This window comes from Corythoichthys intestinalis, chromosome 11, assembly GCF_030265065.1.
Source record: "Corythoichthys intestinalis isolate RoL2023-P3 chromosome 11, ASM3026506v1, whole genome shotgun sequence".
Taxonomy (NCBI): Eukaryota; Metazoa; Chordata; class Actinopteri; order Syngnathiformes; family Syngnathidae; genus Corythoichthys; species Corythoichthys intestinalis.
The window spans coordinates 41,094,228-41,119,222 of NC_080405.1; the positions used below are offsets into that span (position 1 = coordinate 41,094,228).

The window sequence follows — 24,995 nt, forward strand, 5'->3', positions numbered from 1 at the left end:
CTGCTCATTTTAACAGGAAATATTTACATTTCAAATTTAATAACACATTCAGAAAAAATATGTCAATTAAAATTATCACACAGGTATAACATTAGTTTGATGGGATTAAATTCATCCCATGATATGAATTTTATGCTATATCAACCAGCACTCAGTTTCTATTTAAATGCAATTTAATATCAGTTATTTATTTTAACGGCGTCTTAACTCATCATATTCCATCAACGATCGCCATCTATGTCAGCCAATGACTTAATGTTGATTTTTTTTTTTTCATTAAAATGACTGTAAATTTAAAATTAAAGTGCCAATTACCATTTCTGAATTTATTCAAATACATAGTTTTACGTGCTTAAAATAACAATTGTCCAGGACTATATATTGTATATAAACAGTGTTGTTAATAACAGCGTTAGAATATAACGGCGTTACTAACGGCGTTATTTTTTTCAGTAATGAGTAATCTAATTAATTACTTTTCTCATCTTGGCAACGCCGTTACTGAGGCGGGAAAGGCGTGCGTTACTAAGTTGGTTGAATAAAAAAAGTCTGAGAGAAACGGACTCACGGAGACGAGAGAGCAGAGCAGGAGTGGGGAAGACGCCGTTGCAACCGCAATGCCAGGTGGCTCCAATAATACCTGACTGTAGCCATAGCCGACAAACTATGCCTACATGACACGGTAGATATATTATAGAACTAGATGCAAATGCCAGACACAGCTGCATTGGCAACATGTTTTAAGGACTACATGCGTTAGTAAACAGCCGCCATCTTAAAGCAGTAGACCTCTCAGGAAGGCTCTGATGTAGAGATCCTTCCTAGTGAACCTAAGTAACTTTTTTTTTTTTTTAAATCTAAAATGCTCCTAAATCGGAAAAATCTTAACTTAAATCTATCTTTAAATGATGAAACAGTTTTAAAACTTACACATGTTTAAAGTAGACAGAAGGGAACTAATGCAATAACGGGAGCAATTTTAACAACTTTAACGGTTGATTCACAACTTTAAATGACTTCCACACATAGCAAAGGTTACTATCTAGTTATCGCAATACCCTTGTTTCTAGTTAAGTGGAGGGTAAAGAATTGGGCTAGGGCCAGTTGTCCCCAAAACCCTTTAAACTTCACATTGCATGACCTGTTTTGTTTTTTTTGGGGGGGGGGGGGGGAATAAAAAAAAAAAAGAAAATTATCACTAGTTACTTTGCCAAGTAACTAATTACTCTTACATTCAGGTAACTGAGTTACTAACGCAATTACTTTTTGGGAGAAGTAATTTGTAACTGTAATTAATTACTTTTTTAAAGTAAAATTAACAACACGGTATATAAATATATATATGTATATATATATATATATATTTTTTTCCTCCCCTAAAATTATCCCCGCAAATTAAATTATCTCAACTACGCGGAACGGCCGTTAAATCTCCCTATACAAGAAAACCAGGGCTATGATAAATCACCACACAAACATATGGTGAATAAATAAAATTAATGAAATCAGTTTATGATATTTTTTTAAATAAGGTGGTGAAGACATATCCTCTACTACCATATTGGGAACGAGTCAGACACTAACAAAGATTATCACTAATTTATTTTCATCAAATAATTATAAATATTCTAAATTGTGGCATATTTTTATCACAAAATAAAATGGCCTCTATCATGATAGAATCTTATTTCCATATCACCCAGCACTATCTGAGACTGTGGCGTACTAGGTGGCTGTGGATCCATTATAAGAGGATGAGAGCTGCTGGACGTTAGGGTGTCGCTGATCTGAACAAGCAAGCTGTTGCGCTGGTTGTTGTCCTCGCTGTCACTGTCCACGTGCTTTGACAGCATCTCTGTGTTGCTGACCCGACACCGAATGCCACAGCCCGGAACGGCCTGGAATTCTGTGCACGTGCCGAGCGACTCCGTGCCGAGCTCCTGCATGGACATTGTAATGTATCGTAATGTGCTCGGAGAAGAGGACTTGAGCAGTGAGGTCCTAACCCTAACCCACCAACCTGCTTGCAGTATTTGGTGATAGCCGCTCCTAAAGGATGTTCGCTGTTGTTCTCTGCTGTGCCCACGATAGCGAGCAGTCGAGAGCGGGGCATCTTGTTGCCCTCCACGAGTATTTTCACCTGGACAACGTTTGGAGCGCCATACGTAATGGTCCCGGTCTTATCAAACACCACTGACTGGACCTGTGCATTGATGCATGTTTTTAGTCATTTCACTTATTCACTAACAGCCCAGGAATATACAGTACATAGCATTCACAGTGTATGTGCCCTTGAAATTATTTTACCTCCCACCCCTTTAAATTTTAAATAAGCCACATACAAAATACAAAAATATGCAGTTTGTGAGTAAATAGGCTTTTCCAGAGACGAAATATAAAAGTAAAGGTTGAGCAAATTTATGTCCTTTCTTTTTCACTCTACCTCCAGCAACCGTTCCACAATGATCAGAATAAATGATTTTTTTCTTTATTTATTTACAGTTTTGGTCGGCCAGCTAACAGCTAGCTTCTACTGCTGGGTAATAACTAACATTAGTACAGATTTCCATGTTACTGTGATTATGCTAAACATGGTGATTATCAAATAAATCATTGATCTATTAGATGAATATCGGAATGCCCCAATCAGATATTTTTGCACGCAAGTCACCTGATTTTGAGGATCTGCCGATACATAGTGTAGATCTGATACTTTAGTATTATATTTAAAAAAGTGCATACAAATGTAAAAATATTTCCATACTGCAGAACTGATCACTCTTTAATGATACCATCTTAAGTTTAGCTTCCCATGACAGTTAACCAGAACGTTCACCTTCTGTTTTACTTCTGCTGTTTCCGCCCGTGTTGTGATGAATTGTATAAAACTAGGGCTGTCAAAATTATCACGTTAACGGGCGGTAATTATTTTTTAAAATTAATCACGTTAAAATATTTGACGCATTTAACGCACATGCCCTGCTCAAACAGATTAAAATGACAGCACAGTGTCATGTCCACTTGTTACTTGTGTTTTTTGGTGTTTTGTCGCCCTCTGCTGGCGCTTTGGTACGACTGATTTTATGGGTTTCAGCACCACATGAGCATTGTGTAATTATTGACATCAACAATGGCGAGCTACTAATTTATTTTTTGATTGAAAATTTTACAAATTTTATTAAAACGAAAACATTAAAAGGGGTTGAAATATCAAATTTCTATAACTTGTACTAACATTTATCTTTTAAGAACTACAAGTCTTTCTATCCATGGATCACTTTAGCAGAATGTTAATAATGTTAATCTTGTTGATTTATTGTTATAATAAACAAATACAGTACTTGTGTACCGTATGTTGAATGTATATGTCTTGTGTCTTATATTTCCATTCCAACAATAATTTGCAGAACAATATGGCATATTTTATGGATGGTTTGAATTGCAATTAATTACGATTAATTCATTTTTAAGCTGTAATTAACTCGATAAAATTTTTTAATCGTTTGACAGCCCTATAAAAACACATATTTTTGTTTATTTTAGCAATTTCCTTGTACGTCTGTAATATTTTGTTGCTTTGTCGCCCTTAAACTTGGAAAAAAAAAAAAAAAATCTTTAACACCTGATTACATGATTAGATCGGGGAAATCCCTAATAGTGCATTACCAATTATTGATAAGCATGTAGCAAAAAAAAAAAACATGAAAGTGACCATACCTTGTGCGCCATTTCCAGAGGTTCCCCTCCTTTTATCAGAATGCCATTTTGAGCTCCAACCCCAGTGCCCACCATGACAGCCGTCGGCGTCGCCAGACCGAGGGAGCATGGACAGGCAATGCATAAGACTGTTATGGAGGCCTGGAAAGCGAAGCGAATCACCGCTTCAGCCCGGGAAATGCTCTTGTCATAACCCTAGAACGAGTAACAAGAAATGTATCAATCGACTGAAGTATAGTCGGCAATTAATTAATCGACATACTCACTGGAAAGTATTTTTCCACAAGAGGGAAATCCAGGAACCCAATGATAATCCAGGAAATCAAAGTGAGGACAGACACGCCGACAATGAAGGGTACAAAGTAGCCGCTGATCTTATCAGCATACTGCTGGATAGGAGCCTAAAACAAACATGGAGAATTGGAAAACTTAACCACATGGAAGAAAGAGCGGGCCAGGTTCAGAATCCCAAGACGCACTTTTGAGGTCTGAGCTTCTTCAACTAATTTGACAATCTGCGACAGGGTGGTGTCCATGCCAACATGTGTAGCGCTGACCAGCAGGGAGCCATTCTGGTTAATGGAGCCCGCAATCACAACACTCCCTGGCTTCTTGGTCACAGGCATGGCCTCACCTGAAGTTTCAAAGTAACATCTGGTGAGAAATTAACCGTCTACAGCAATACATCTTTCAGACTGAAGGTCCAAATGACTACTTGGGACTTCTACAGGCTCACTAACCTGTGATGAGAGACTCATCTGCCATGGAATGACCTTCAATGACTCTGCCATCAACTGGAAACTTTCCACCAGGGACAACCTTTACTACATCTCCCCTCTGTACAAGTTCAACATCCACTTGATCCTCACTGGAAAGAAGCCATAGGGAAAGACTCAACAAAAAAGGCATGTTTTTAACCACACACTACTATAATATATATAATGTATTAATGTGTACATATACTGTTCAGTCACAACATGAAAAACATTACATTGTAATGACATCCTGCATATCAAATATTCTGAAATTACATAAATATAGTAGGTGGGTAATGGGTTAATTTAACAAAATATGCCTGGTTGTGGTTGTTGTACTAGTATGTAGTGATGTAGAATTACTGCATCACACTGAGCTAGTATTTTATTTGCCTTACTCATGTAATGTAGCTAAATCAAGTCATTTACATAGCATTACATGCACACTACTGCCACCTGCAGTTTAAATGAGTCTTCTTCTAAATGAAAGAAATTCCTCACATCCTCCAATAAGAACAAAAAGATATTTGAAAAATGTTGCAAAAATATAAACTGTTCTATTTTTAATAGGTGTAAGATACATAGTAGTTTATGACCCCATTCGCATGACATCTGTATGTACTGTAGCAACATGACATTTGGTCAAGATTTGAGTCCTGTTAGAATGGCCACTTCAATTTGAGTACTAGGAGTGGGAACCTCTTGTTACCTCACGATATGATACAATTTGCGATACAAAGCTCACGATAACGATGATCTGATGATATGGCAATACAACACTTATCGATACATTGGTCAGGAAATCATTCTAGGATATTCTACAAACAACTAATAAACAGAAAAACAATCTTCTGCTGTTAATTGGAATGAGTTTATCACTAGTAGACGTCCAATCCATTTGAAGTGGGAGGGTGGCAGCGAATGAACATTCGTTCATTCGCTGCCATCCCTCCCACTTCAAACGGATTGAACGTCTATGGCCGTCATTGGCAGCTACTGCCAGGCAATGAGGTAATTTTGGGCCATTTAAGGTCATTTACCAGTTGATTTCCAGTTACTTCCTGTTGATTTGGGGGTATTTTATGGGTCACTTCCTGTTTGAGTTACAGAACAGGAAGTGATCTGGGAATCACCCAAATGATTAGGTAGTGACTCAAACTCAACAGGAAATTACCTGTAAATGAACAGCAAGTGACCTGTAAATGCCCCGAAAAATTGGACAGATTGACTGTGAATGCTCTGGTGTCGAATTAATGCTGCAACGAATAATCGAGTTACTCAAGTATTCGATTAGAAAAAAAATTCAAATTATATTTTGTTGATTCGAGTATTCGTTTAATTAAAGTGGCGTTGTAAAGGTTTGTCTTGAAAGTGTTTGCATTTACTTTCATTGATTTGGGTGGATACATGGTTCTCTACATCATTTCACATGGCTGAATTCATCTGCTCCCTGTTAAGACCAACATAAGCTAAGTTTTTGTTTGGGCTAATGATTTTTTTTAATGCATTCGTAATTTAGTTTAAAGGTATATTTAGCCATTTTTTTGTGGGAATATGTCTCTGAGCCATTTGTTAGGAGCATTGTAAAAAAGCGTTAGTATTTTATAGCATTTAAGCTTGCGGACTTTTGCTATGTAAGTTAGCCAATTGTTCTTTTGTTGTACATAGATCCTCTTTTTGTTTTATATACCGTGTGAGGTTCAGCTCAGGTATTTCAATTTTTATGTTCCTTATCAGATTTCTCGATTATTCCAAATAAATAGTTCATCGATTAGTCGGCTACTAAAATAATCGATCGCTGCAGTCCTGTTACGAATGAACGAACGTTCCCAGTCTAATTGGATTGGGCGTCCAGCACCGTCAATGGCAGCCTTAGAGTTACCTGAGACACTACTATGGTGGAAGATTTTGGTAGCAACTTGTTGGTCCCTTTTTTTTTTTTTTTTAAAACATTGCCACCTTTTAAAAACGATATCCCGATTCTTGGCAGGAGCATATCGATAACCTTTTGGGATACAAAGTATCACGATATATCACCATTTCGATATATTGTCACACCCTTATTGAGTACAATGTACAAAGAATTTTGGGAATTCAATGATTGGTCCTGGAGAAAATGATATTTTTGGCGTGGAAAAAAGAAAGCCTTTTTGAGATACATTTTTGTGTCACCACTACAAAAACTGGTCCAAAAATGCCTTGAAACTAGATTAAAACATTGCACATTTATTGTTCCTTGACTCGTTTCTTCTGCAACTCATCAAACTTCTTCTACAATAGGCTGGTAAGTTATGGTTAAGAAATATCCACCAATAAACTAATTAGGACTGAGACTAAGACTGAAAGTAGGGGTGGGAACCTCTTGGTACCTCACGATGAGATACGGTTTGCGATACATTCAGGAAATCATTCTAGGATATTCTACAAACAAATAAACAGAAAAACAAGCTTCTGCTGTGAATTGGAATGAGTTTATCACTAGTGGACGTTCAATCCCTTTTAAGTGGGAGGGATTGAACGTCTATGGCCGTCAGTGGCAGGCAATGCCAGGCATTGAGGGAATTTTGGGCCATTTCAGGTCATTACCTCTTGATTTTCAGTTACTTTCTGTTGATTTTGGGGTATTTCATGGGTCACTTCCTGTTTATTTTGAGTTAACGAACAGGAAAAGACCCGCGAATCTCCCAAATGATTTGGCAGTGACTCAAACTCAACAGGAAATGACCTGTAAATGCCCTAAAATGAACAAAAAGTGACCTGTAAATGCCCTGAAAATCGAAAAGAATGATTGTGAATGCTCTGGTTCCGAATGAAGGAACGTTCCCAGTCTAAATGGATTGGGCGTCCAGCACCGTCAATGGCAGCCACTCCCACTTCCATGGTCATCAGTGACAGCCAATGCCAGGCAAAAAGGACATTTTGGGCCATTTCAGGTCATTACTTGTTATTTTCAGTCACTTCCGGTTTATTTTGGTGCATTTTATGGGTCACTTTCTGTTGATTTTGGGTTACAGGACAGGAAGTGACCCGGGAATGAATAGGCAGTGACTCAAACTCAACAGGAAATGACCTCTAAATGCCCTCAAATGAACTGAAAGTGGCCTCTAAATGCCCCGAAAATCGGAAAGAATGGTTTCGAAAGGACGACCGTTCATTCCCCCTTCCCAGTCTTAACGGACTGGGCATCCAACGCCGTCAATGGAAGCCGTATAGTTAACTGACACCAGGGGTGAAAGTGGGCCAGAACGGTCAGGAACGCCGTTCCGGTATAAGATTAAGGGCAAGAACGCAGTTCCGGGATAAGATTATGGGCCGGAATGCTGTTGCGGTATAAGATTCAGGGCCGGAATGCTGTTCCGGTACACGGTACTTTGATTCCGAAAATATGATGGCAAATGTCAAAACGCTATGTAAAACATAAATAAATAAAAATGTTAAGCTGCCACACATGCATTTCATCTCCAAGAAGAAAACAATCTACCAACATCAGATTTACATACACAAGTGTTAACAACAAGCATAATAAAGTGCTTGTGTAGCGTAATCTGTTTCCACCAATATTTATTATTTATTTTATTCCATGGACGGCATGGAGGTTTCCCAGCTGCTGCAGTTATCTGAGTCTGACGATGATGAGTTGGTGTTGGTGTGTTATACTTATATAGCGCTTTTCCACCTTTCAGTCACGTCAATGTGCGAATGCACGCAGCAAAGAAAAACGCCTGAACTCATTTTTCCGTTCAATTGGCTGACATACTGACATGTGATCAGCAGAGATAGTTAGCTCTGATTGGTTCAAATGCGCATGTTTCTGGTAAAGCAAAAAAAATAAATAAAGGTTGTTGAATTGATGCGACCAAAAAAGGGCAATGCAACATAAAATGGATCAAACCTTTTAGAGCAACGAAAGAGTTGAGGAGGCTTATTTATCACATTTAATTTTATTTGCTCTGATGGGGCAGTTCAGAACATCTTAGCTGTCGATGTGCACTTTGGACTTATATTTGTTCATTTACGTTAGGCTACTTATTCATTTCCTTATGATTTAAAAAAACTCAATGTTTGCGCGATCTTCAAAATGTATATTTCATTTCACTCTGCATAATATAAGTCATTTGTACTTGTTTTTCTAAATGTATGTTACTTATATCTTTATTGTTTAAAAAAAATTGTTTACATTAACTTATTCATCCTATGTTCTTAAGTAATTAAAATTGAGATTTGGCATTTCGTATGTGAGGAAATGAGGGAAAATAAAAATTAGGAGACGGAGTTTGGGGTTATTGCTCTTTTTGTTAACTTTTATTTAGCAAATAATTGAAAAAATATCATTTTGAATGAAAATCAGTTTTTGTGTGCGTTATAGAAATAACTGAGCTAAAACAATTTTCTTTGCATTTCAGTAGTTTAAGAGGTTTGACCCCCCCCCCCCCCCCCCCCCCAAAAAAAAGAAAGAAAATAAATAAATGAAATTTCTGGCTCCGTGGCGACCTTCACGTCGGGGAGTTCCGGCAAGAAATTCTAGCCACTTTCACCCCTGACTGACACACTATTATGGTGGAAGATTTTGGTAGCAACTTGTTGGTTCCTTTTATTTTTTTGAACATTGACACCTTTTTTAAACGATATCTCGATTCTTGGCAGGAGCATCACGATATATCCCCATTTTGATATTTTGTCACACTCCTGAGAGGTTCTCCAAGAAGTCAACGCTTCCAAAGTACCCTAATATTTAAAAAGGTGTTACTTGAACTAAGAACTTGTTGAAGTTGAAGAGAAAACCAAAAATGGCATTTGTGAGAAAGCAGTGTGGGCTAGTAAGTAACATAAGTTTAATCTTTTTTTTTTTTTTTTCGTGATTTGGTAGTCCACAAATATGGCTGTCACATAGCTACTTGTACAAGATATACATTGTATAATTCTATAAAGTGTGTCCAATATTGAGTTTGCGTTGCATCATCGCCCTTATCTAGTAGCAGGCTAAGTGCAAATATTTACACAGTGAGAAAGAATCCAAAGCAGTACCTTAGAATGGATGAATCGCTACTGAGAGTGACCACTGTGGCCTCAGTGGCTTGCAGGGACATGAGCTTTGAAAGAGCCTCAGATGTTTTGCTCTAATTGGAAGAAATACAAAGAAAGACATGCGTATTGCTGCAATTCCAAGTGATACTTTCAATGTTTTATTAATAAATCAAACCTTGGCTATCTGTTCCAGCCAGCGTCCCAATGAGATGAAAACAAAGAGCATCGGCGGGGTGTCAAAGAAAGTGATGGGGTTGACTTTTGCTTTCTCCGCCATGGCCACTATTAGTACCATGGAGGAGTACGTAAAGGCTATGGAGGTTGCCAGTACAATAAGCACGTCCATGTTGGCAGATCTGTGTTTTACTGCTTTGTAGGCTTGAATATAGAAGTAGCGACCACCAATAAACTAAAAAAAAAAAAAAAAAAAAAAAAAAAAGAGAGAATTATAAAAAAGGTTTGGGTAAGAAAAAATATAAACAATAACATTGACTCACCTGCACAGGCACACAAAAGAGGAAAGAGAGCAAGTTCATGACAGAGAGGCCTGGGAGCAACTGCCTCTCTAAGAACATGGTGGCATGGAAGTGATTGCGGTCTTCGGCCGTGGCGTTGTGGTGATGTGAAACATTCATCTGGTGGTCCATGATGATCATGTATATCATCATACCCATCACAGGCACACAGAATACTAGGCTCACCAGGAAGGATTTCCTCCACCTCAGAGAGCAGAGACATTTGAAGTTACTCAAACAAACAATATGATTATGGATTCATCCCAAATTCACCCAAAATATAAAGGAGGAAGCAGAAAATCTTGAGAAATCAGTTTTTAATGAAACAATCTAGGGAAAAAAACTTGTGTCAACATAATGCAGTTATCCTTCGCTACTTGGCGCTTCAAACTTCGCGCCTTTAGTCCATCACTGATTTTTTTTTTCCAATTAAAAAATGAATAAATACAGATGAGCCGTCCCAATTAGAGCCTAGTTCGGGCCTAAAAAATCCAGCCCGACCCGACACGGCCCGCTGGTATTGAGGCCCGACCCGGCCCGAGCTCGATCACTTAACTAGATTTGCAGGCCCGAGCCCGAAAAACCCGATTTTTTTTTTTTTTTTTTTTTTTTTTTTTTTTGAGTGACGCGGAAAAAACGCAGCAGCAGCAATTTATTTTCATTTCTTCGAGTTGGCAGAAAAAAAACGCAAATTTTCTTAATGTTTAAATAATCTACATATTTTCTTTAGAATTATCAAAGCATTCACACAACGAAATAACGCTGGGAAAGTTTGTTAAACATATTTCTGAGTGTGTGGGATATTGTTCTCACATGGACGCGCCTCTCTGACAAGGAGAGGGAACAGGAGAGGGGGGCGCCTCGGCCGTGCGCAAACGGTAGAGGGGGAGGACAAGAAGGAAAAGCGGCCGGCGCCACGGCGTTCGTGCACACGCACAAGCAAAAGCGCAATACAGAGAGACTGCTCTCCATTTTTTTTTTTTTTTTTTTTTTTTTTTTTTTTTGAGTGACGCGGAAAAAACGCAGCAGCAGCAATTTATTTTCATTTCTTCGAGTTGGCAGAAAAAAACGCAAGTTTTCTTAATGTTTGAATAATCTACATATTTTTTGAGAATTATCAAAGCATTCACACAACGAAATAACGCTGGGAAAGTTTGTTAAACATATTTCTGAGTGTGTGGGATATTGTTCTCACATGGACGCGCTTCTCTGACAAGGAGAGGGAACAGGAGAGGGGGGCGCCTCGGCCGTGCGCAAACGGTAGAGAGGGAGGACAAGAAGGATAAGCGGCCGGCGCCACGGCGTTCGTGCACACGCACAAGCAAAAGCGCAATACAGAGTGCTTGCTCTCCATTTTTTTTTTTTTTTTTTTTTTAAATAATTTATTTGTCCGGCATGGCGGCCCGACCCGACCTGACCCGAACGTGAATGCTTAAATTGTGGGCCCGACCACGAATGTCGGGTCGGGTCGGGTCGGGTTCGGGTTCGGGCACAAAATCTAACCTCTAGTCCCAATCCAATCATGTCATCTCACTCTCCCTCCTGCTGCTCTTTGTTGATCAGGCAGTACACTGGAGTTGCTTATTAGAGTTAACGATGATTGACAGACGGTAAGGTTTGATGTTGCCACAGATGCTTGAAAGCCGAAGCTTCAAAGTGCCGCATGTGTCAATCATCGTTTAACTTGTTAAACAGTTGCTGCTGCAATTTACTGTGTGCAAGTGAGCAGCTTGAGCGGAGTGGACTCACTCAATGAAGCATTTAATAAAGACAAGCATTTTTCTACTTTATTCTTGTTTATAAATAATTCGGCGGGACAGTAACATGTTTGAAACTTATCATAATTATGCTATATCTGAATAAATGCATTAAACACAAAAAAAAAATTGGGAGGGAGCGCTACTTTGCGTTTTTTTCACTTATCGCAGCAGGTTCTGTTCCCCATTAACTCATTCACTCCCAGCCATTTTCACCGGTGCAACCCCCTTCGCTCCCGGCTGTTTTACTGGATTTTGACTGATTTTCCAAGGCCCACAGAAAATTCTGTTCTATTGCTATATAAACATGGAACCCACCAAAAAAAAGATTAGACTCTCTTCTTTCAGCAGGAAAAACAGTTCCTATCTTTTTCCATTCTTTAGAAATCAGCATTAGAAAATAGCTTAGTTTGAGCAATTTTCAAATTTCTGATGAAAAAACAGAAATTGAGCTTTTTGTGAAAGCATACATTTCAAACATAACTTTGACTTTAACACAGCTATTTTTTGCTTTTGTGACATCCCAAACATCTGAATAATGTTTTCCTTTTACAAAATAACATAAACAACAAGACAAATAGCGCTTTTGATAGCAAAGTAACAATTTATTTACACATAACTAAACTATTGAACTGAGAGATGACGCTGTTGTGGCCACGGCTGTCGCCCGGGCTGTGCAACCTGACCGTTCCGTTCCATTAAATCGGGTTACGCCTGGCGTCCTGTGTGGGGGAATTCTGGGGGGGACCTGTGTAGTGACCACTACCTCAGAACAGAATTCACCAAGGGAACTTGTGTGGGGCATGTGCCTTGTGTTTGACATCGTTCTCCATATTTTTCTCACGCTTCTTACTTCTTTCAACTTCCGTTTCCAAAATATTTCTCTTCATTCACTTCCTTTCATGGTCCGATATGAGATTTTACCAAATGCGCTACTGCCCTCCAGTGGCCAGTTTTATTGCTTTATAACGGATTTTCGGCGTTGTGCTTTGGAGCTAGATGTGTCTTGTGGAAAAAAATACGTCTTTGGGACACTGAAACAATTAAAAATAGAACGTATTTATATGTTTTTGGGAGCAAATGAGTTGACCGCGAAAAACGTGGGATCACTGTATTAGGTGGAAGCGGAGTACACACTGGAATAGTCATCAGGTGATTACAGTTTATGTGGCATGATATGATCATGTAAAATAAAAATTTTAAAAGAGCTCACTGTCGTATCTCTTTGCTGTGGTCCAAGTGGCTGGCGGCACGGTCTCTTTTCACTAGAGATGCTTCAAAACCCAAACTCTGCAAACATGATAAAGCATCGATTTCACTACATTTGTTTCAAGATAAATACTATGAAATTAAAAACAAGTTTAACTCATTGTCACTGACCAAGACAGATTTCCAATTCATTTAAACTGGGAGGAGTGGCTACGAATGCTCATCTTTCAGTGCCATTGTCGGTGCTAGAAGTCCAATCCATTTTGACGTTCATTCATTCGCCCCTCCCAGTGAAATGGATTGGACATCTAGCGCAGTCAATGGCAGCCAGTGAGTTAAATGAGTGCCCTATATAATGTACTCTTTTTATTATAATTCCTATATATTGAATGGCACAGAACACTAAAATATCTTACCCCAATCAGCTTAATGATGTCTCGCGGTCCTATCACTCCAGAGTCATACTTGAAGTGTGCTTTGTTGGTTGCTAAGGCAACAGAGGCATATATAATCCCATTTTCTTTCATAAGGCTTGATTCAATTTTGTGGACACAAGAGGCACAAGTCATTCCCCTGACCTGATGTAGTGGAAGAGAAGAAAGGTACAGATTTTAAATGATTTAATGCGACTGCAGACTAGTCGTTAGGGACCTATGCATTAAAAAGCCTTTTTTCCCCACAACTATATAGGGATTTTCTCACTGTGTATTTAGAGAGGGTAAAAAAGAACTAAGATATAACTTGCCACTAATTCCAGGTTGCCATCTGAACCTTCATAGTTCTCCATAACTGAGGCTGAGAAGCCCAGCTCGTTCACGCACTCCACAATCTTCCCAGGGTCGATCATTTCGGCATTATACCGTACTTCGGCCTTACTAGCCATTAACGCTACCAAAACAGTGTAGATACCTGCAAACAAATATTTTTTAATCCTTTAAAAGTGTCTCTTTAAAAGAAAAAAATCTTTATGAAACTTTAACTTACCAGGTTCATTTTTGAGGTTTCGCTCAATGTTCGCCACACATGATGCACAGGTCATGCCTCGGATCTGGATGAAGCACTTGTTCGCACTAATGTTTTTGTCTCGCCTGTCTGTTTTGCGATCCAAAGGTGTCTCTTTGAGGAGGTTGATGTCTACTTCCTTATCTCTCATTGGCGCTAGACTTGAAGACTTGGAGACATTAGAACGTGACACGGCTGACGGGGTATTATTCTCTGTGGGCAACAAAATAGTGTAGTAAAACACATAATAAGAAAATAAAAAATAATCAGAATGTATTCACTGCCATTCAGTACGATAAACGTCCTGTCCATTCTGACTTGTTGAGGCTGGCAGTCAAATGGATTGGACATTTTTCTCAGATAACATCAGCCAATGAATTAAAAATGATGTAAAAATGTTGTAGCCCACTCTTCCTCTCTTTAATCATCCCAATCAAAATTAATAGGACATCTACCGCTGCCACTGACTGCCAATGAGTTAAAAAAAAAAAAAAAAAAAAAAATGGAGTAGACTCACTCGTATAACTCAGTGGCTCAATTTTTGAATGATCACTCCAAGCCGTCCCAGTCAAAATGGATTGGACGTCTATCTCTGTCAATTGAAACCAATGAACTACAAATTCCACTCTCGCTCTCAATAGTAGCGCAATCTCAATTAATCTGGATTGGATGTCTACCTGTATCTCAGAGGAAGATTATTTTAGTAGTCGATTAATCAACCATTTAGTTCGAATAATCGGATTACGAACATATAATGCGTTGCAGAATTTTAGGAGATGTACAACAAAGGCTTGCTAAGACTGCACTTTCAAAAGAGCATTAATTGCGAATACAAAATAAAATTTCAAAGAGTTTCTTCAAACTATGCTGAATTGCACTTTCATTTGAAAATAAATTAACATACCTGAGCTAAGCCCCAAACGGTATAAAAAAAAATAAATGAATGAGGATCTAAGTACAACAAAAGAACAATTGGTTAACTTACAGAGCAAAAGTCCACTGGCTTAAATGCTATAAAATGTTTTTTTTTTTTACACTGCTCTTAAAAAAATCGTTAAAAGATGTATTCCTACAAAAACAGCTAAATATCAATAAAAACCAAATTAAAATGTATTTAAAAAAAAAAAAACATTAACTCAAACAAAACCTTTATGTTGGTCTTAACAGGGAGCAGCTGGATTCAGCCACATTAAATTAGTTATGTCATATTCACTGTTGCCACTAGAGGGACGTGTATCCACCCAAATTAATACAACTAAATGCAAACACTTTAACAACAAACCATTACAACGCCACTCTAATTAAACGAATACTCGAAGCAGCAAAATTTGATTCGAAGCTTTTTTTCTAATCGAATAACTCGAGTTAATCGATTAATCGTTGCAGCACTACAGTGAATTAAAAATGATAAAAAATAAGTTATCCCACTCTTGCTCTCAATAGCTCATTTTTAAATGTTCTTTGCCATCCCTCCAGTCTAAATGGACTTGTGGCAATTAATGAGTAAAAATGGAGTTAGCCCACTATTGTTCCTAGTAGTTGATCCCATTAAAATGGATTGGGTGTCTATTGCCCTGAAAGGCAGCAAATAAAAAATGATAAAAATGGATACAGCCCACTTTTGCTCTCTGTAGTTCAATTTGTGGATGTTTACTACCACCCTCCCAGTCAAATTGGACTGGATGTACTGCATATTATTCTTATTGGCAGCCAATGAATTATACAACCCCCAGCAAAAAGTATGGAATCACCAGTCTTGGACGAGCACTCACTCAAGACATTTATTCATGTAGAACAAACTCAGATAACAAGCAGATTCTGCAGATTCTTGACTTTTGGCACCTTGTCCAAAGCAGATTCTTGATGATGCTGGAACTTTTGTTTGGGGCTGTTCCAGTGAGATTTACAAAGATGACTGACTGAAGAAGACATCAAAATACCCTCAGTCCTTGACGATATGGGGCTGAATGTCAGGCAAAGGCACTGGGGAGATGGCTGTGGTTAAATCTTCAATAAATGCACAAGTTTACATTGAAATTTTATACAGCTTTCTTATCCCTTCAAGAGAAAATATGTTTGTCATTTTCCAAGATGACAATGCATCATGCCACAGAGCTAAAACTGTTAAAGCATTCCCTGGAGAAAGAGTCATCCAGTTAATGTCATGGCCTGCAAATAGCCCAGATCTTAACGCTATTGATAACCTGTGGTGGAAATTGAAAAAAAATGGTCCACAGCAAGGCTCCGACCTGCAAGGATGATCTGGCAACTAAAATCAAAGAGAGTTGGCACCAAATTGATGAAGATTACTCATCAAGTCCATGCCTTAGAGACTACAAGCTGTCATATAAGCCAGAGATGGTGCTACTAAATATTAGAGATATGTTTTGATTGTTATTTCTTTGTTTGTTTCTCATGATTCCATATTTTTTTTCCTCAGAATGGAGTGATTCCATATATATTTCCCTGCACTTGCGCTATGAAATTAACATTTACTGACCACCACAATGTTTTTAATTCATTTCTTTGTGTTTCTGAATGCTAAAGAGTTAGACTTTTGAACTAGTTCATTATTTTTTCATCCTTTTTTTCCAAGTTTGCGCTACATGATAAAATGTCTGAGTGCTCGTCTGAGACTGGTGATTCCATACTTTTTGCTAAGGGTTGTAAATGACCATAATCAAGTTAGCTCCCCCTTGCTCTCAGTAGCTAAATTTGTGAATGCCAAGGAAATGAATCGCAGTAAAATTGATGATAATGATTGTCTCACCAGGTAAGAAGGCCTCAAAGCCCATGTCTTCTATGGCATCCCTAAGCTCCTCTGGGGAGACCAATAGCGGATCATATTCAAAGAAACCCTGCCGATCATCCAGAGAGACCCGGGCCGACATCACACCTTTCCTTTCAGACATCACTCCTTCGATAGTCTGGACGCAGGAATTACATGTCATGCCCTCAATGTCAATCTTGGCTGTGTATGCTAGAGGCTGGATAAAACAAGGTTGGGGTACAGCAGGTTTGGCCAGGGATAATCCAAACACTGGAGGTGAAGATAAAGTCAGCGGAGGTGAGGTAGCTGGAGGGCTGAGGAGCCCAGAAGAATCCCAGGGTTGAGTCTTGAAGTTCCCCGGGGGAAGTGCTTCAATTGCCTGCTGTAATTGAGAAACTGTAACTTTCTGCGGGTCATAGCAGATGGAGGCCTTCTCCTCCTCAAGAGAGACCTCCACAGAAGATACACCAGGCAATGTGGAGATGTTGTCTTGGATATTGACCACGCAGGATCGACAGTGCATCCCTTTTACCATGAGCGCCACGAACATTGTGTCAATGAAGATTTCCTCCTCTAATGGTGGTGAAACGCTCGTTTTTTGAGAATCGGCAAACTGTTCAACTTGACTAAGGGACAGTTGCAAAGGGCGTGGTTTGGACTTCACACAAGCTTTAAAGCCGGCCAAAGAAATCTGGTCAATGATGGTCTGAACACTGATGAGGTAAGGCAGATACACAATTGCAGCTTCCTGAGAATCCAAACTGACTGCAAAAATAGAGTGCAGAAAAATACAAATGTTAACAAGGCTGCATGATGAATACATACTAATTTCCTGAAGATTGTGTAATATGTTGATTAATTTTGGCTGCGGTTCTCACGAGGATAAAGTGCAGTTTGACCCAACTTCAAAGTATCGCATTTTTCAGGCAACAAGTCGCACTTGAGTACAAGTCGCACCAGCCAAAAAACACACAAAGCGGAAAAAAAACATCATGAACTGTACTATAAGTCTAGACGTCCGCTAACGTAACACATCAACTGTTAGTCAGATTTTTTTTTCTATGAAAAACAAGTTTAAATGAACTACGACTGCCCGGCTTGCTCCCTGAACATCTTATCTGCCAAGAGACAGGGTAAGCAATCTTGAAGAGCGTGCATACACTCTACTGCCTCACTCAGAGTCAGAACCTACAGTCTCATCAGCCCAGAGACACGATAAACGCATCCGAAGAGCACGCATGCCCTTTACTGGTTAACTCTGAACTTATAGTCAGCAATAAATTTAGAATGAATTAATCATGAGACCAAAAATTCGGGCTCCAAGGATCAATGCGCATGCATCCCGAGCATATACCTACACGATTTCAATCTGATCTGTCAGCCAATAATGGAGTAGTAGCAATTTTACTTGGTGTCCTCACCAAAAAAAAACAAAAACAAAGGGAGTGAGATCTTGAGCCCTCTCTCCGAGTGGTCTAAAAAGTGCGATTTATTGTCCAGAAAATACGATACCGTGACAACACGGTTTTTACCAGCATGATGAAACAAAATATCACCTTTGATCTTTTCAATCCCTTTTAATTTTCCAATCTTCCCCTCAATTGTGGTTGTGCATGAATGACAGGTCATGCCTTGAATGCTCATCTTCACGAGCGCCGCTTTACTTTCTGAGTTGTGCGATGGAGAACCTGGCAAGTCTTTTGGAACAGGGCTAGCAGGAGTAGCGTTCTCTGATGGCGAGGCGCTCAAAATAATTTTGGTAAGCTCCTGTACGGACGTCAAAGACGGCACAAAAGTGACGGTGAAGTCCTCTTTGGTCGGACTTTCTCTGACATTCAGTACTCCTGCGATCTGAGACAGCTTCTCCAAAGCCTCCTGTCGAGCCGCAGACGTCAGTTCGGATGTGGGGATCAGCTGGCTGTCAATATGAACTGGTGCGGCCGCGCCGGATGCTGATGAACTTGATTCGAATCCCATGTCATCGATGGCCTTCAACAGGGACTCTTCGCTTTGGTGGGTGTTGTTAAAAATAACTGTGGCATTTGCCTCCTCTAAAGAGACCTAGAAAATACGAAAAAATAATGTTTTTAAGAGACAGTAAAATTTTTTTTAATGTCAATTACCGATCTATTGAGCTTTCACCAAAATATCTTGTCAAAATATTGCAGTCTTTTGAATTATTGTATTTAGGTAAACGTAGTCCCCAGGTTACGACGTAGTCGACTTGCGTGATTACAAATTTACGCCAGAGTCTCGTCCGCCATTCTGTCTCCAGTCGTTTTTTTTGGTTTTGTTTTTTTTTTTTGTCGCGTAACGGTGTAGTGTGTCTGTTCGAGCTCTGTATTTTTCTCAATGTAACAGATGTCAAGTTTCCCTTCAACTATTTGTTTCACCAATAAGAGGAGCTGTTGTCTGACTAAGGTTAATTGAAAATTTACATAATGCTAATTATTTTTTCTTGCGTGCATGGTTTTTGTTTTCCTGTTTTCACTGTACAATTTTTGGGACTATATTATTAAGTCATTTGCTCCCCAAAACGTATAAATACGTTCTATTTTTAATTGTTTCAGTGTCCCAGAGACGTATTTATACATCTTTTATGGTTTTTTTTTCTTCCATCTATGGGTTCTGATTCAATTTAGCTCCAAAGCACAAAGATGAAAATCCATTTTAAAGCAATAAAACTGGCCACTGGAGGGCAGTAGCGCATTTGGTAAGACCCGCAACCCGATTCAACAGCAACAAACGCCGCACGGCCGGGGCGCCGGCAGAAGACAACCGAATGGACGTCCAGGAGGCGGACGACCGAGCAGAACAACCTAGAGGACGCCCGGGATGCCAGGCGCTGGACGACCGAGCAGAACGACCAGGACCACGAGTGCAGTGGATGATGCCGTTGAGTCCGTGCTGCTCGCCGAGCCGACCCCGCAGAGACTCAAAAAAAAATCCATCTTTATGAGACAGGCGGCGATCAGGGAAAAGTTTACCCGGCTGTCGCGGCCACAACAGCGTCATCTCTCAGTTATGTGTAAATAAATTGTTTACTGTTTGCTATTGCTATCAAAAGCTCTATTTGTCTTGTTGTTTATGTTATTTTGTAAAAGGAAAACATCATTCAGATGTTTGGGATGTAACTAAAGCAAAAAATAGCTGTGTAAACGCTCAATTTCTGTTTTTCCATCAGAAATTGGAAAATTGCTCAAACTAAGCTATTTTCAAGTGCTGGTTACCAAAGAATGGAAAAATATTAATGAACTTACTTTTTTTTCCTGCTGAAAGAAGAGAGAGAGAGTCTAATCTTTCTTTACGTGGGTTCCATATTTATATAGCAAAAGAACAGAATTTTCTGTGGGCCTTGCAAAATCAGTCAGAATCCAGTAAAACGGCCGGGAGCAAAGGGGGTTGCACCGGTGAAAATGGCTGGGAGTGAATGAGTTAATAATAATTTGCTTACAAGTTAAACTTATAAATTTCACCATTTTAGTTTAATTACAGTGAGCTCCCACCCAATTAGGTCGCTTTCTCTTTTCTACAAAGGAAGTAGGGTCTAATGCAGCAAGCAACGGTGTAAAGGAAGTAGGGTTCGATGCAGCAAGCAACGGTGTAGCATAAGCAGCTCAACCTCGTCTACGTTGCTGAAATCAAGTTCTAAATAAGCTTCCTAAGTCACATCGACTTACCTGTTTGTTCACTGGCAGGCCAAAGTGTTCTACGGTGTGTACAGGTATGTGGTTTAAAATTAAAACTACAGTAACCATAAATGAAACAAGAACGCTTGTGCCTCCAATTGTGAACAAGCTAGCATACGCAGTTTGCCTTTTTCACTATCCACCAGCATTGATGATACGTACAGTATCTTTTTTTATTTTTTAATTTTTTTTTTTTTTTATTAATATGACGTATAATACATGTTTTTGGATACCGGTAGTTATTTTGAGATTTTGGTTGGCATTTAGGGGTGCTTATAGGGTTAATTCCGATTTATGCGGAAAGTTGGATTACGTCGCGACGCATTAAAGGTATGAATTAAAAGGTAAGAATCAAAGTAATATAAACTAAAGACTAACTGTAATTAACTAACTATTAACTGGTTCCACAAGCTTTTAACAACACGATGATCCTTGTTCTCTTCCTCTGGAAAGCACAAACATGTGACACGCTGAAGGGATCACTTGACTCACCCATACCTTGTAAGGGAAAGTGAATATTTAGCACTTTGGCTTAGAAATGTATCTTTGTCAGGTCTAAAAATATCATGTCTATATAGATTAGCATTCAAAGAACCAGACAAAAAATGGTAAAAAGACAAAGGCAAACAACATTTCCTGTGGGTGCGTCGTATTGACCTGCTGTTAGAGGCCTGCAAAGGCCAGAGCTCTATCTTGAACATACAATTGCATTATCTTTGTCATTTAACCTTAGCTTGAGGGGTAAACAAAAAAACAGGCCACAATCATTGCAATTTCGCGCTCGTAGCTACATCGCTATTAACTGGATTTAAATCACCATAGATCTCGTCTGTAAAGAGCGCACTCCGAACGATCATCTTTGATATATTTACTATAAATGAACATCTCAATCTGTTGAGATTTAAAAAATAACATATCATGTGATTAAGATCCTGTTTTAAACCGGAAACATTTTCATCATGTCAGCACAATCAGTGGTGTGATAGTAAACACAACACACACACAAATATGAAACACTCATTTACCTTTATGTGTATTACCCCCGGAAAAGAACCGATCCGCTGCTCTATGGATTGAACACAGGAGCCACAAGTCATGCCAACCACACCAAGTGTGACTTCATAAACACTGCCTTCCTGCGCCATTATTCTTAAACAAAAGAAAAACATTTATCAGGCAAACATTCAGGTACTACAGTCACCATTAACGGACTACAACAAGTAACAAAGGTAAAACAGAGCTATCTTTGTTTCAACTAGTCATTGGGGGAATGCCACAAAGGAAGCCGGTAAGAGTTTAGCCACTTGGAATATGGCCACAAACATATGATGGTAAACAGTAGGAGTGGGAACCTCTTGGTACCTGACGATACGACACAATTTGCGATACAAAGCTCACAATAACGATGATCTGACGATACAACGATTATCGATACATTGGTCAGGAAGTCATTCTAGGATATTCTACAAACAACTAATAAACAGAAAAACAAGCTTCTGCTGTGAATTGGAATGAGTTTATCATTAGTAGACGTCCAATCCATTTGAAGTGGGAGGGTGGCAGCGAATGAACATCCGTTCACTCGCTGCCATCCCTCCCATTTCAAACGGATTGAACGTCTATGGCCGGTAGTGGCAGCCAATGCCAGGCAACGAGGTAATTTTGGGCCATTTAAGGTCATTTACCAGTTCATTTTCAGTTACTTCCTGTTGATTTTGGGGTATTTTATGGGTCTCTTCCTGTTTATTTTGAGGTACAGAACAGGAAATGAGCTGGGAATCACCCAAATGAATAGGCAGTGACTCAAACTCAACAAAAAATGACCTGTAAATGGCCTACAATGAACAGCAAGTGACCTGTAGATGCCCTGAAAATCGGACAGAATGACTGTGAATGCTCTGGTTTCAAATGAACGAACGTTCCCAGTCTAAATGGATTGGGCTTCAAGCACAGTCAATGCAGCCTTAGAGTTAACTGAGACACTATTATGGTGGATGATTTTGGTCGCAACTTGTTCGTTCATTTTTATTTTTAGACATTGACACCTTTTCAAAACGATATCTCGATTCTTGGCAGGAGCATTTCGATAATCTTTTGGGATACAAAGTAACACGATATATCACCATTTTGATATTTTGTCACACCCCTAGTAAACAGACATCTAAGTTATTCATCAGTGGGTGATGAGACAAAATGTTTCTAATAATGCTGCAACGATTAATCGATTAACTCGAGTAATTCGATTAGAAAAAAAGATTCAAATGAAATTTTGCTGCATTGAGTCTTCATTTAATCAAAGTGGCGTTGTAATGGTTTGTTTTGAAAGTGTTTGCATTTAATTTTATTGATTTGGGTGGATACACTGCCCTCTAGTGGCAACAGTGAATATGACAACTCATTTCACATGGCTGAATCCAGTATGTTTTTGTTTGAGGTAATGATTGTTTATGCATTCGTAATTTAGTTTATAGGTATAATTAGCTGTTTTTGTGGGAACGTGTGGTTGACCATTTTTTCAGAGAATTGAAAAAAAAAATGTTTGCATTTTATAGCATTTAAGCTAGCGGACTTTGCTATGCAAGTTAGCAAATTGTTCTTTTGTTCTACTCAGATCCTCAAATATTTTTTTACACCATTTGAGGCTCAGCTTAGGTACTTTAATTTTTTATGTTCCCTATCCGATTACTCAATTATTCAAACTAACTAGTTCAGCGATTAATCGACTACTAAAATAATCGATAGCTGCAGCCCTAGTTGCTGTAGAAAAAAAAACATTTAGAATTTTAAATTATGGGAAAAAAATAAAAATCATATTTCATTAACCACCACAGCTCATACAATGAAAATGGTATATATTTGCTTGAGCTGGCAGTGACTGGGTTAAATAACTAAACAATGTTCACCAATTCTCTTTACAATAAAAAAATAAACATTACAAAGGAAGTGATGACTTACTAATCATTTCTTTTTATGAGATCATTGCCATCTTTACTTGCACTGTATGTGAGTTTTTAAGTACCCCGTTTATGAAATTGCTTTTGTTCCTGACAGATTCCAGTTGAACAGGTAACTAAAATATTACAGGCACCCAGTTTTGTTACCTAACTAGGTTAAGGTCATGACAAAACTAATTCTTTCATCCAGTGTAAGCTGCACAAAGTCAAATAAATCTGCGTATCCACCTGTAGCCAAGAGAATAGTACTGTACTTTAATGTTTGTGATCAACTAAAAAGGCCTTGAGACAAGAGGACTATTTCAGCGCATATATTGTTTTGCAAAATTCAAGTTCGGTGGTGTGCTGTTGAGTTTTCTAACGTAAAATGAGTGAAAAGGGTCAATGTTCAGAAAAAGCGAGCTAACAGGAGAGCAATTTACGCATTTGCTACTCTAAAACAAACATTTGCTGAGGTTTAATGCAAAGACAGAACTGAATATCCTTTGGAATTACTTGCCGCTACAAACAAACAACGAAACAGTAGGAAATTGGAAACACAAAGCTCTTACCTTGAAAGTAAAGTGACAAATCTACTATCAGCGTAGTAGCATTAGCCACTTTGCTTCTTGTCGTCACGCTTCCTTGCGTGGAATAATCCAGACGAGTCGTCGCGGCATTGTGTGCGCGACGAGGAAACAGCACTTATTTTTTGTCTCAGTACATATTTTTATGTCAGCCTGTGATTGAACTCTACTAGGGAAAGCGCTTTTGTTTCTTTTGCTCATGCCGACGTGACAGACTGACTGCTATCGTGCAACGTCATTTGAATGGGCGGGACTTAGCCTGACGAATCCATGGCAACCTTCGCAAAGATTTGGCCCCGAATTATGTTTGCAGGCAAATTCTAGCTGAGACACCATGACAAAACAAAATCTTTGAGAGACAGCGAGAACCAAAAGTGGTACAGTATTTGCCATATGGCAAAATGGATTTTGCCATGTGGCATTTTTTTTGCCTTTTTTGCCCTGTTGCAAAAAATGGATTTTGCCATGTGGCATTTTTTTGCCATGTGGCTTTTTTTTTGCCACGTGCCTTTTTTTTTGCCATGTGGCAAAATTGATTTTGCCATGTGGCATTTTTTGGTATGTGGCAAAAAGGATTTGGATTTTAGAAAATTTGGATGTGCATAGCCGTCAATGGCATAGCCTGACTTGCCAGTTGAATGTCAATGTGCTGTAATGCTAAGTGTATGGTCAAAAATCACAGCCACACGTTTTTCTGCCATTCAAAATGAATGGAAAATTTGGACGTGCATAGCCGTCAATGGCTGACTTGGGTGTCAGCTGAATGTCAATGCGCTCTAATGTAAAGTGTATGGTCAAAAATCACAGCCACACGTTTTTCTGCCATTTAAAATAATGGAAAATTTGGACGTGCATAGTCGTCAATGGCATGGATGTGCATGGCCTTCAAAACTGCCATGTACCCCCCAAAAATGCCACCCCCCCCCCAAAAAAAATGCGAGAAACCAAAATCCATTTTGCCACATACCCCCAAAAAAGTAACATGTCAAAATTCATTTTGCCACATGGCAAAAAAAATGGCACATGGCAAAAAAAT

The 24,995-nt window shown here is 38.9% G+C and overlaps 1 protein-coding gene across 1 annotated transcript in view; it reads right to left on the reverse strand.

Annotated features, from left to right (window-relative positions):
* atp7a (ATPase copper transporting alpha) overlaps positions 1–24,205 on the reverse strand; it is a 32,011-nt gene extending 7,806 nt beyond the window's left edge. The window contains exons 1-17 of the mRNA XM_057850117.1: positions 23,945–24,205; positions 21,465–21,588; positions 18,307–18,811; positions 16,751–17,515; positions 13,963–14,193; positions 13,724–13,887; positions 13,395–13,556; positions 12,983–13,059; positions 9,995–10,217; positions 9,673–9,906; positions 9,498–9,589; positions 4,458–4,585; positions 4,197–4,351; positions 3,984–4,118; positions 3,718–3,912; positions 2,021–2,203; positions 1,727–1,940 (exon numbers count right to left, since the gene is read on the reverse strand). Of these exons, the coding sequence (XP_057706100.1) occupies positions 1,727–1,940; positions 2,021–2,203; positions 3,718–3,912; positions 3,984–4,118; positions 4,197–4,351; positions 4,458–4,585; positions 9,498–9,589; positions 9,673–9,906; positions 9,995–10,217; positions 12,983–13,059; positions 13,395–13,556; positions 13,724–13,887; positions 13,963–14,193; positions 16,751–17,515; positions 18,307–18,811; positions 21,465–21,584 (3,583 nt within the window). The 5' untranslated portion in view covers positions 21,585–21,588; positions 23,945–24,205. The remainder of the gene's footprint in view (positions 1–1,726; positions 1,941–2,020; positions 2,204–3,717; positions 3,913–3,983; positions 4,119–4,196; positions 4,352–4,457; positions 4,586–9,497; positions 9,590–9,672; positions 9,907–9,994; positions 10,218–12,982; positions 13,060–13,394; positions 13,557–13,723; positions 13,888–13,962; positions 14,194–16,750; positions 17,516–18,306; positions 18,812–21,464; positions 21,589–23,944) is intronic.
* Positions 24,206–24,995: the final 790 nt, after the last annotated feature.